We start from the raw sequence: 13,152 nt of genomic DNA, 5'->3' as shown, positions 1-13,152 counted from the left end.
AACCACTGCTTCCCTTTCATGTCCCTCGACTCTTATAACTGCCATCTGGTTTCTGTACAAATTGTAAATAGCCTTTCGCTCCCTGTATTTTACCCCTGCCACCTTTAGAATTTGAAAGAGTATTCCAGTCAACATTGTCAAAAGCTTTCTCTAAGTCTACAAATGATAGAAACGTAGGTTTGCCTTTCCGTAATCTTTCTTCTAAGATAAGTCGTAAGGTCAGTATTGCCTCACGTGTTCCAGTATTTCTACGGAATCCAAACTGATCTTCCCTGAGGTCGGCTTCTACTAGTTTTTCCATTCATCTGTAAAGAATTCGTGTTAGTATTTTGCAGCTGGTGCTTATTAAACTGATTGTTCGGTAATTTTCACATCTGTCAACACTTGCTTTCTTTGGGATTGGGAATTATTATCTTCTTCTTGAAGTCTGAGGGTATTTCGCCTGTTTCATACATCTTGCTCACCAGATGGTAGAGTTTTGTCAGGACTGGCTCTCCCAAGGCCGTCAGTAGTTCCAATGGAATGTTGTCTACTCCGGGGGCCTTGTTTCGACTCAGGTCTTTCAGTGCTCTGTCAAACTCTTCACGCAGTATCGTGTCTCCCATTTCATCATCATCTACATCCTCTTCCATTTCCATAATATTGTCCTCAAGTACATCGCCCTTGTATAGACCCTCTATATACTCCTTCCACCTTTCTGCTTTCCCTTCTTTGCTTAGAACTGGGTTTCCATCTGAGCTCTTGATGTTCGTACAAGTGGTTCTCTTATCTCCAAAGGTCTCTCTAATTTTCCTGTAGGCAGTATCTATCTTACCCCTAGTGAGATAAGCCTCTACATCCTTACATTTGTCCTGTATCCATCCCTGCTTAGCCATTTTGCACTTCCTGTCGATCTCATTTTTGAGACGTTTGTATTCCTTTTTGCCTGCTTCATTAACTGCATTTTTATATTTTCTCCTTTCATCAATTAAATTCAATATTTCTTCTGTTACCCAAGGATTTCTAAGAGCCCTGGTCTTTTTACCTACTTGATCCTCTGCTGCCTTCACTACTTCATCCCCCCCCCCCCCCCAATTCCTGTCAATTGTTCCCTTATGCTGTCCCTAAAACTCTGTACAACCTCTGGTTCTTTCAGTTTATCCAGGTCCCATCTCCTTAAATTCCCACCTTTTTGCAGTTTCTTCAGTTTTAATCTACAGGTCATAACCAATAGATTGTGGTCAGAGTCCACATCTGCCCCTGGAAATGTCTTACAATTTAAAACCTGGTTCCTAAATCTCTGTCTTACCATTATATAATCTATCTGATACCTTTTAGTATCTCCAGGGTTCTTCCATGTATACAACCTTCTATCATGATTCTTAAACCAAGTGTTTGCTATAATTAAGTTGTGCTCTGTGCAAAATTCTACCAGGCGGCTTCCTCTTTCATTTCTTAGCCCCAATCCATATTCACCTACTACGTTTCCTTCTCTCCCTTTTCCTACACTCGAATTCCAGTCACCCATGACTATTAAATTTTCGTCTCCCTCCACTATCTGAATAATTTCTTTTATATCATCATACATTTCTTCAATTTCTTCGTCATCTAGAAATATGGAATTTGAAATCCCTTGTCAACAGCACTCAACACTTAGTGTGAGTAAAAAGCTAGTTGTGTCTCACAAAAATAATGTTTTCTAAATCCATGTTTAACATGTGTCAATAGACTGTTCTCTTCAGAGTAATTCATAATGTTTGAACTCAATATATGCTCCAAAATCCTGCTGAATATCGACGTTAATGATATAGCCCTATAATTTATTGGATTACTCCTATTATCTTTCTTGAATACTGGTGTAACTTGTGCAACTTTCCAATTTTTGGGTACCGATCTTTTGTCAAGTGAGCAACTGTATATGATTGTTAAGTATGGTTCTACTGTGTCAGCATACTCTGAAAGGACCCCAATTAGTATACAGTATGGACCGGAAGATTTGCTTTTATTAAACGATTTAAGTTGCTTCACTACTTCGAGAATATTTACTTGTAAGTTACGTTGGCAGCTGTTCTTCATTTGAATTCTGGAATATTTACTTTGTCTTCTTTGTAACAGAATTTCTGAAGGCCGTGTTTAGTAACTCTTCTTTGGCAGCACTATCGTTGACAATATTTCCTTTGCTATTGAGCACAGAAGGCACTGATTGTGTATTGCTGCTAGAATACTTCACCTACAACCAGACTCTCTTTGGATTTTCTGTCAGTTTTCGAGACGAAGTTTCATTGTGGAAACTATTATAAGCACTTGTATTGAAGTCTACGCAAAATTTCGAGCTTCTATAAAATGTCACCAATCTTGGAGATTTTGCATTCGTTTAAATTTGGCATGCTTTTACTGTTGTTTCAGCAACAGTGTTCTAACCTGCTTTGTGTACCATCAGAGGTATCAGCTCTGTCATTTGTAAATTTATTTGGTATAAATCTCTCAATAGTTGTTGATATCATTTCTTTAAATTCAAGCCCCATCTGGTCTACACTTACATTGTTAATTTGGAAGGCGTGGAAATTGTCTCTCAGAAAGGAATGATGTAAATTTTTATCTGCCTCTTTTTTAATTTTTTGGAGGATCTGTGGGTTACAATATTCAATATCGTGACGACAACCCTGTGTTCACTCACAGAAACTATCTACTTCAATTTCACAACAAGACAAACTACTTCTAACAGCAACAAACATGCCTCTGCCAACTGTGTTTAGGCTATACTTTCGGAACACCGTTAGGTTGTTCGCAAGAACTTCAGCTGAACTTAACTCTGGTTTTAGCCATCTTTTAGTGCCTATAACGATTTGAGCATCAGTGCTCTCTATCTGCACTTGGAGCTCTGGTACATTCCCAACACAATTACAACAATTTACAATTATTATTACGATGGTTCCTGTATGTAGTCTTCCTGTGTTCGACTGTACCCTTTGAGACTGAAGCCCTTATTGTGTTTCCCCGAGACCCTCTAAGCTAAAAAAAAAAAACCGCCCAGTCCATGCCACACCTATGTAGCCGCCTCCTTTTTGTAGTGGATTCTTGACCTATTCAGCGGAACTCGAAACCTAACCACCCTATGGTGCAAGCTGAGGAATCTGCAGCCCACGCAGTCGCATAACTGTCCGAGCCTCTGGTTCAGATCCTCCGCAGTCAGTCCTTTCAACTATGCTGCAAATGATGAGCTCCGATTTCATCTTACAAGCAAGACTAGCAGCATTTGCCACTTCTGATAGCCACTCGAAAGCAGAGAGAATCTCTTCTGATCCAAAGTGACACCCATCATTGGTACCGACGTGAGCCGCCAATGGCAGTTGGCAGCACCCTGTGCTTCTCGTGACATCTGGAAGGACCTGTTCCACATCTGGAATGATGCCACCTACTATGCACACAGAGTGCACATTGGCCTTCTTGCCATGCCCCTAATGGACCCCATAACGTGCATAACATTGGAACTCTCAATTAACAGCAATCCCACCCTGTGTGATCACCCAGATCTTGCAGGCTGAGAAGTTTCAGAGGAAACAGGACAAATGATTGCATCTGGCTGTGTGACAGTGTCAACCACAGACAGCACATGGTACCTGTTTGTCAGACTAACTGGGGAGGCCTTACATGTGGTGCCCTGGAAAGTCTTTCGCCAACTGCGACCACAGCAATCACAGTCCTTATCCATACTAAACACTGTGGAAAACTACACTATCCAGACATACAACAGCCATCGATATGTGCTACAGAACTCTACTGTAGACACTGAGGAAAATGCAAGAACTATGTCTAATAAATTAAGTTAATATGACGAGATTCAAAAACTGAATTACCAAACCACTCAGGTAAGATAAAATAATTTGCTCCCGATTAGGAACTTGTAATGTGTCATAAAATTGGTTTACTTTCCAACACAAACGAAAATGCAAGAACTGTATCTATTAAATATTAAATTAGCACACAGAAACTCAACAAACTAAACTACTAAGGCACACAGATGAAACTATACCATTCTCTTCTGGTTAGGAACGTAAAATGTCACAAAATCGGTTATTTCCCAGTTGCTGCTTGTGTCTCGGCCAGTGGCTACCGCCTGTATATCGTGGACTGGGGAATTATATACCTAGTAAGTGGATTAAGGATGGAAAAGACCCACCATGGTTTAATAATGAGATTCAGGAACTGCTGAGAAACAGAGGCTGTTGCACTCCTGGTTCAAAAGAGAATGGGCAAATAACAACAGGCAAAGTTTAGTAGAGATTTGTGCATCTGTGAAAAGATTTGAGAGTGAAGCACACAGCTACCACCACTGTTACATGTTAGCAAAAGATCTGCCAGATATCCCAAGAAAATTATGGTTCTATATAAAATCACTAAGAGGGTCTAAGGCTTCTATCCGGTCACTTTTTGACCAGTCTGGTGTGTCAGTTGAAGATAGCACAACGAAACAAAGTCTTAAATTTCACATTCAAGAAATCGTTCAGACATACGGCTGTTTCACCATCAACAGGCTCCCGAATAGACAACATAGTAATAAACATCCCTGGTGTAGAGAAACAACTGAAAGAGTTGAAAACAAATAAATCACTAGGTCAGAATGGAATCCCAATTTGGTTTTTCAAAGAGTACTCTATGGCATTGGTCCATTACTTGGCTTGCATTTAGTGTGAATCTCTCACTCAGTGCAAAGTCTCAAGAGACTGGGGGGGGGGGGGGGGGGGGGGGACCACCACAGGTGACTCCAGTGTATAATATGGGAAAAAGAATGGACCCGCAATATTACAGACCGATATCCTAAACATCAGTTTGCTCCGGAATTCTTGCATGTATTCTCAATTTGAATATAATAAATTTTCTGGAGACTGATAAGCTTATTTCCACAAATCAGCATAGTTTTAGAAAGCATCACTTGTGTCAAACTCAGATTGCCTTTGTCTCACATGATGTTCTGTGAACAATGGATGAAGCGCAATAGGTAGATTCCGTATTTCAAGATTTCTGGAAAGTGTTTGACATGGTGCTCCATTGTAGGTTGTTAAAGAAGGTACTAGCATGTGGAATAGGTTCAGAGATATGCGAGTGGCTCGAAGATTCTTAAGTTATAGAACTCAGTATGTTGTCCTCTACGGTAAGTGTTCACCAGAGACAAGGGTATCGCCAGGAGTGCCCCAGGGAAGTGCGATAGGACTGCTATTATTCTCTATATACAAACGTGATCTGGCAGACAAGGTAAGCAGTAGTATGCGGCTGTTTTCTGATGACGCCATGGTGTATGGGAAGGTGTCAACGTTGAGTGACTGTAGGATGATACGAGATGACTTGGACAAAATTGATAATTAGTGTGATTAATGGCAGATAGTACTAAATGTAGAAAAATGTAAGTTAGTATGGATGAGTAGGAAAAACAAACCCATAATGTTTGGATACAGCATTAATAGTGTCATTTTTGACACAGTCATGCCGTTTAAATATCTGGGTATAACAGTACAAAGCAATATGAAATAGAACGTGCATGTGAGGAGTGTGGTAGGAAAGGCGAATGGTCGACTTGGGTTTATTGGTAGAGTTTTAGGAAAGTGTGGTTCATCTGTAAAGGAGACCAAATACAGAACATTAGTGGGATCTAGTCTTGAGTACTACTTGAGTGTTTGGGATTCGTACCAGATCAGATTACAGGACAAAATGGAAGAAATTCAGAGTTAGGCTGCTAGATTTGTTACCGGTATGTTTAAACAACATGCAAATCTTACAGAGTTGCTTCAGGAACTCAAATAGGAATCACTGGAGGGAAGGTGACATTCTTTTCAAGGATCACTATTGAGAAAATTTAGAGAACCAACATTTGAAAGTGACTGCAGAATGATTCTGTTACCTACACGATATAGTACGCATAAGGATCACGAACGTAGGAGAAATTAGGGCTCATATGAAGGCATGTAGAAAGTTGTTTTTTCCCCGTTCTATTTGCAAGTGGAACAGAAAAGGAAATGTCTGGTAGTCGGGCTGGGTACCCTCCACTATGCACCATAAAGCGGAATGTGGAGTATCACTGTAGATATAGATGCAGATGCTGAAGTCGTTTCTTCAATTTCCTGAGGATAGAACAACACACTTCACAGTTGATCACTTTTCCATGAGGGAGGACATGAAACAGAATAACCCCTTCAGAGTCGAGGGAAAACTGATGCCTTTACTGGCTGAGGGTGCAGCTTTGAACTTTTTCTTCAGAGGACAGGTGGTGTGGCACCACTCCAAGAATTGCTGTTTTATTTTCGGTTCAAAGTGATGAACCCATGTTTCATCGCCTGTAATAATGTTTGACAAAAAATTGTCATAACAATCAGCCTCATAATTGTGCAAGCACTTCCACACAGATGGTCCTTTGTTGTTCTTTAAAGTCTTCTGTTATGCAGTGAGGAACCCAGCGGGCATACACCTTTGAGTACTCCATGATGGACAAGTGTGACAGCACTACCAACAGAGACATCCTGCTGCGCGGTGAGTTGTTTTATTCTGATTTGTCACTCATCATGAATGAGAGCGTCCACATGTTCCAACACTGCAGGAGTCACAGTTGTGTGTGTGCAGCTGACACATAGGAGATTAGACAGTTTTGCATGTCTTTGTTGGGACGATGACAGACGCCTCGCCCAATGCTTCCCTGTGCTTTTGTTCACTGCCAAGTCTTCATGGACATTCTGCAAGCACCTATGAATAAATGTGATGCTCTTGTTTTAACAGCAAAAGAAACTCAATGATAGCTCTCTGCTTGGTATGTACTTCCACTAGAGACACCATTTTGAAGGCTGCAATATAGTGCTACCATCTATCAGCACTTCCTAAACTATAGGGATTTAAAAAAGAATATTCCATCACATCCTCAAACAAATTCCACATTGTTTCAATCGAAGTTTAGCAAGAGGAAAAAATGTGTTGCACTCCTTACTGAATGCCCCTCGTATATGTTTCTCCTAGTATAGAAGTTTTAGACATGAATGTCTATAAAACTATACATTATGGATAATTAACAATAACTGCTTAATTCATTTAAGTAATTATGAATTAAATTAGTTCTTTAAGTTTCAATATGATTGCAAATGAGCTGAAACTTCATGGTGTTAACATGCAGCTTGTAAGTACTATAAATAGTAGCCACATGGCTCATTAACAAAAAAACACTTGAATAGTGGGTTCCTCCAACACCTCTGTCCTCGAGATTTTTCTTAATGCACTAAATCTAAATTATCTTAGGCAAAAGATGATAATCTGCCCTAAATAAATAACACTTAAATTAAAACTAAATGGAAGCCTTTTTGAATGTGAATGTATGAAAAAATGGATTGCTCACTTAAACAGAAATGCCCCCAACAGAACATCAGAAACAATCACAATAAAATGTACACCCAGACAATGGCTCACACATAAAAAAAAAAATAAAAAATATCTCTGCAGGTGTGGCTCAGACAGGGTTGGCTTAAGGCCCTTGCTGAGAAGGGTGCCACAACAGTAAGATCTGTGTACACACAATTGGTAGTGGCCACTCAGGGCACCTGAGCACAAGATTTGTATACAATACGTATGACTATTAGTAATGAAAACTGACACAGTTCAAAGTGCTTGGGAAAAAGGTGGGTGTGAAATGGAGGGAGACGACGGGAGGGTGCCAAAGTTGCTTGTGTAGAAAAATATTCTCGGACCAGCCCTGGGTTCACAACATATATCACACGCACAGTTTCTTATGCTATGTTCATAAATGAATGAAATCACCAGTGGCAGCTTGTGCAAAATTTTATCAATGTGCTACAATGTGGTGGCCTATAGCCTTCTCATTTACAAGGCTAGTAATCATAACTAAATTGAATATTAACTTCACCTATATAAATTGAACTGTTGAAACATATTTAAATTTTACAATTAATAGTTTAACACTGCAAGGAATAGAATTAAAAAAATTCAGCAAAGGTAACTGAACCCAAGCTGATGAATTGATAGTCAGGGTACTTACCACTCGGCCATGGCATAGTTACGACAATCACTCCTCAAAAATCCCTCATACTCTACACTTGCACAATACACACACACACACACTTTCAAATAAAAATACTGACATTGAGCCGTGAGCAACATAGCACTCGTAATGCTGGAAGAGATGATGTCACATCACAGCATGCACAGTTATAAACAGACAGGTGTGGCCCGCCCCTTCTCTGCAGTGATCAGTGATTGTAGAATGGCTAACCATCATTTCAGCACTCGACAACGGTTTCTATTTACCACGGAGAGAGTACTACAACACACGTTTTCATCCATTTTATTTCTATACCAGCACACATTCGAAGAGAAATGATGAAAGTTTAGTGTAATTTCTGGCTCATATTTGAAGAGACACCACATAATTTCAGTGGGATTTACTGCTTGTATTCGAAGAGATGTAGTATCATTTTACTGTGATATTTACAGTGTGCTGTAGCATATGAGCACATGATAACTGGCCACCACTGGAAATCACCAGAGCTAGATAATACATCAAAAAACTGTCACTGAAGTAAGAGATATAAATACAATGTTAAAAATGTTTAAATTTACCTGACAACTTCATGATGTTGGCTAAATCCAGTTTATTTTTCTTTTTCTTCTTCTTAGACTTTTTCCTGTTTAGAGGCAGAGGAGTTGGAGCCGCCATTTGGTTTCCATTTGATTCTCTAATATTAACTGTTTCTATATTTTCTTTAGCCACCTCAGGAGTATTATGAAGTCCACTGGGTGAGTTCCTCTTTGAAGCACTTTCACTTGCATTCACATTCAAGTTCACATTTACAGGCGAATCTGACACAATATTTGAACTATTTGGGGTCTGCTGAGTGACAGAACAACTCTGGCAGGATGGTAAAGTGTCTCCTGAAATATCACTATTATGAGAGCACGTTGCAGAATTTGCATTTGTAACATTCAGACTCAAATTGTGCACATTAAGGTTCAAGTTGGTAACTGCTGCATTATTCTGGAGACTTGTTCTTGATGCATTCTGCTGGAAGGATTGTGGAATATTATTTAAGACAGCTGGAAGAATGGTATTTGATGTCTGTATAGACACATGCTGATTTGTTAATTTGGATGTTTGCTGTGACTGAGTCTGCGGTTGCTGTGGTGAAGTAAGTTGAGACACCGGCTGAAAACTCAATGCTGAGCCTGATGGGACTGCAATAAGTGTGGGACCACTAGGTGTCTGAATTGACTGCAGTTGCACTGTACCCTGTGCTGCTACAAGCCTTAGAACCTGAAATGAAACATAAAATACTTCAGTATGTCTTAAAAATAATTAGAACAATATGTTAATTCTCACTGCCATTTGCTCCACAAAACAGCTGATAAAGCCATTACATTTCACATTTCCTGTGGTATGTGGAGGAATTTTAAATTCTGAACCCATGTTTATTCCAACAGTATCACATAAACAACAGCAGTTTCATAAGCCACCAATGTGTTGTCCAACTGAAAGACTTGCACCACAGTGTTGAGCAACATGGAACAGTCATTACACTAGGAATGTGGAAAAAATTTGAATTTTTTTCCGTCTTAAATCAATATTTAGAGTTTTGTGAACAAAATGGAAGTTAAATGAATTGATTCGGACATCAGGAACATCTTTACAAACAAATTAAAATATATGTCGGTATGCGGCAACGACCATGTTTCCGCTGTGGTTGGATGTCAAATGGCGTCATTATTATTTTGCACTTTGAAAAGATACACTGCATAATCATTTTCTGAGTTGGCAGCCCTGTTAGCACACATGCTTTCCAATGCTCCTTTGTTTTCCTTTGGGTATCTATGGTTTTCAAGAGTTGTTTGTGTTCAAACTTCTGTATGTTGTTGAGTTGTTGGTGCTGTGTCATTCACGGAAGTAGTTATGCCTCCAAAAACATGTTTTGGAACGGAAAAATGTAAGTTTTATGGTAATTGATTTACTTCGTTGGAAAGTAGACTGTGTAATTACATCCACAAACCAACTAGTTGTTATGTTGACTCCGCCAAGTGCCTCAAGCTAAATATTTGAGTACCCAGAGCGACATTTCTATAAAATATGATCAAAACACTGTAAAGGAATGTGTTTCCATAATGGCTGAATTGAGTGCTTTATGTTCGCTTCTAAACAATGTTCCTGTGTGTGCACTTTGAGGAAAGGTGGTACTAAAATTGTCAACGATTTTGAAGGCAGGAAAGGTGTGGCTAGTAAGTTACAAGTGTTTTTTGATTTCTGTGGGGTAACTAAAACTGGGTATTCTTCTGGATTGTGCAAAGGAAGAGTTTATAACACTCGCGTAGGGAATGAGGTGTATTGGGAAGAGTAGAAAGGCAGTTCAAACATTTTGTGCTATCATGAATTTGCCCCCCACCTACAAGATTTGAGAAGTACACACAGCTACTTCTTGAAAGTCTTGGTCAAGTGAGTGCTGCGTCAATGAAGAAAGCAGTAGAAGAAACTGTGTTATGCAATGAAGGTGACATTGATATAGCTGCAGCCTTTGATGGGACATGAATGTGGTCATTTCTCACTGAATGGTGTTATCACTGCAACATCCCTAGAAAATGGAAACGTGATTGACATAGAATGTATGACAAAGTACTGCACTGCCATGGTTGCAAAGGAAATAACCAAGATCATGTTTGTGTTCAGAATTTTTCTGGGTACAGTGGTGGAATGGAATCAGAGGGAGTTCTCAGAATATTTCAAAGGTCAGAAGAGAATTATGGTGTATGGTATGTGAAGTACCTTGAAGATGAAGACTCCAAAGGGTTTGCAAATGTGTTGGAAAATATGCCTTATGAAAGAACTGTAAAAACTGAAAAGTTACAGTGTGTTGGTCATGTCCAAAAGAGGATGGACACACGTTTACTTAAGCTAATAAAAGACATGAAGGGGAAAAAGCTCAGTGAAGGCAAACTAATTGGTGGTTGGGGTCATCGAGGTGGACAAACTGCAGCTCTATTATGGTTTAGCCATAAGAAGTAATCGAGAAAATAATGAGGCCATGAAGAAAGCAGTATGGGCTACCTTTTTCCATAAAGCTTCTATGGATGACCATCCACAGCATCCTTTCTGCAACAGTGGTGTAGACACATGGTGTAGATACAAAAATGCAACAGCAAATGGTAAGACTTATGCACACCAATCACTCCCTGCCATTTGAGGTATTGGAATCAATTAAGCCCATATACAGGGACCTAAGTGACACTAAACTATTGTCACAGTGCTTACATGGAAAGAGACAAAATGTTAATGAATGCTTCAACCATGTGATATGGGAACACCTGCCTAAAACTGTGTGTGTTGGTTTCAATACCATGAGATTAGGTGTATTAGATACAGTTATTTGCTTTAATGATGGGGCAGTTAGCAAATGTGATGTTTTAGAGTTGTTGGGACTAATTCCTGGTTTCAATATGAGACAAGCACTGATGTCAATTGATTCCTTGAGAGTGGCCAAAGGCAAAAATGGGTTCTTGAGGCAACTAAAGAGGCCACAATAGCAAAGAGGAGCAAGAAAAGAAGAGAGAAGATGAGGAACACACAAACCAAGAATATTATGCAACTGGAGGGTTTTAAGAACAACAGAGGTGAGTAGCAGAGGAAATGTACCTTTAAACTGAATTTCCCAAGAATCAAATTTTCTGACATGTTTGTTTTATGGGTGGGGAAAAAAAAATTTCAGTTAGAGATCTGAAATTTTTTGTGATACTTCAGGCTACCATTTGGAGAAAAGTAGACTACAGACACCAGCTTATTATCACCGGGAGGAAAAATATACCCTTATTAACTATGAAAAAAATTACCTTAATTTTGATTGTCTAATTTATGTATTTATAGTATCAAAACTATTGATTGAAATAATTTGATTGTAGTCTGCTTTTTAGATAACAATGTCATAAATGTGTGCACAAAGTGTTAAGCGTCTAAGAAAAGTAGTTAATAAGTCCATAGACTTCAAACTTAGACTGGCAGGAAAAATTTTAAATTACTGACCGACATAAATGTTTATATAATAAAGTTTATATCAAAACTATCCATCAATTGAGAATTAGATGAGTGATGGCAATCATGATGTGTCGCTAAGTCTACAGCTTTCATTTCTCATGCAGGTAGTATTTCAAACAAATCAGATGTATTCTCAGAAAACATGGTGTGAGTTGTGCTTTTTGACCACCAGCTAAGATTAGGACACTTTAAGGGTCTGTAGAGGACGATCTCAGTTTGTGTAAGGTGATTGTTTACCACATCCCATGCAGCTGTGGCATTTGTACATAATTTGGGCCATCAATGGCCCTGGAGGGCCAGTGTTTAAAGCATAAGAAGCATATATGCCTGGAATCCTGTTCTGTGCCTGGTCAAACAACAGACAGAAAAAGTTAACAATTACTTGCTTATTTGTTGTTAGTTAACATTTCATTATCAACAACATCTGATGATGGTTATCTTGTTGTCTTTCAACATACGCAGTCTTTTGGTTCTTGGTTGACATTGTCCTGTAGACAAATGGTTTACAACGGCATGCTCAGTGATTTCTCGTTTCATTTGTGCCTTAAGTACCCAACTAATGACAGTGTGACTATGTTAACTATGCTGGTGTATTAACTTATAATGATATACAGTGATAACAAGAGTCACAACATATTAATGATTTCTGACAGTCACGGACATCAATAAGCAAATATTATGAACAATTTGATAACCCAACATGCTATGTCTCATCTATTATAAAAACCTAACACCCACTTAAAGGACATTGTTCTAACAGAGGGGAATAAGAGAGAATACACAAAAAATGACAGTGGCATCATTCTAGGTGGAGAAAATGTCATCACAAAGAAATTTGAGGATTTCAAATGCACCATAACAGATTATCTTCAAAGGAGAGTCCACACAAACGTTATCTTGTGCACAATTCCTTACAGATAGGTTCTACAAAAATTGAACAGCCGAATCTATGCTGCAAACAAAATCACAATGAGCACTGTGGAAAATTATGGGGCCTATTCAGAAAGTAAAAGACATTTTGAAATAAAGAATTAACAATACGGAAAACCAAATTTTATTATATACATTTTAAAGTTACACATTAATTCATTTTTTCTACATAATCACCATTC

The 13,152-nt window shown here is 38.8% G+C and overlaps 1 protein-coding gene across 1 annotated transcript in view; it reads right to left on the bottom strand.

Annotated features, from left to right (window-relative positions):
* The window catches only part of LOC126184416 (mucin-5AC-like), a 309,546-nt gene that overhangs the window by 139,251 nt on the left and 157,143 nt on the right, over positions 1-13,152 (bottom strand). Inside the window, exon 10 of the mRNA XM_049926804.1 lies at positions 8,590-9,280. Coding sequence (XP_049782761.1) covers positions 8,590-9,280 — 691 coding nt within the window. The remainder of the gene's footprint in view (positions 1-8,589; positions 9,281-13,152) is intronic.

The sequence above is a fragment of the Schistocerca cancellata genome, chromosome 4, assembly GCF_023864275.1.
Source record: "Schistocerca cancellata isolate TAMUIC-IGC-003103 chromosome 4, iqSchCanc2.1, whole genome shotgun sequence".
NCBI classification, from domain to species: Eukaryota; Metazoa; Arthropoda; class Insecta; order Orthoptera; family Acrididae; genus Schistocerca; species Schistocerca cancellata.
This window is presented reverse-complemented; position numbering and strand designations above follow the sequence as displayed.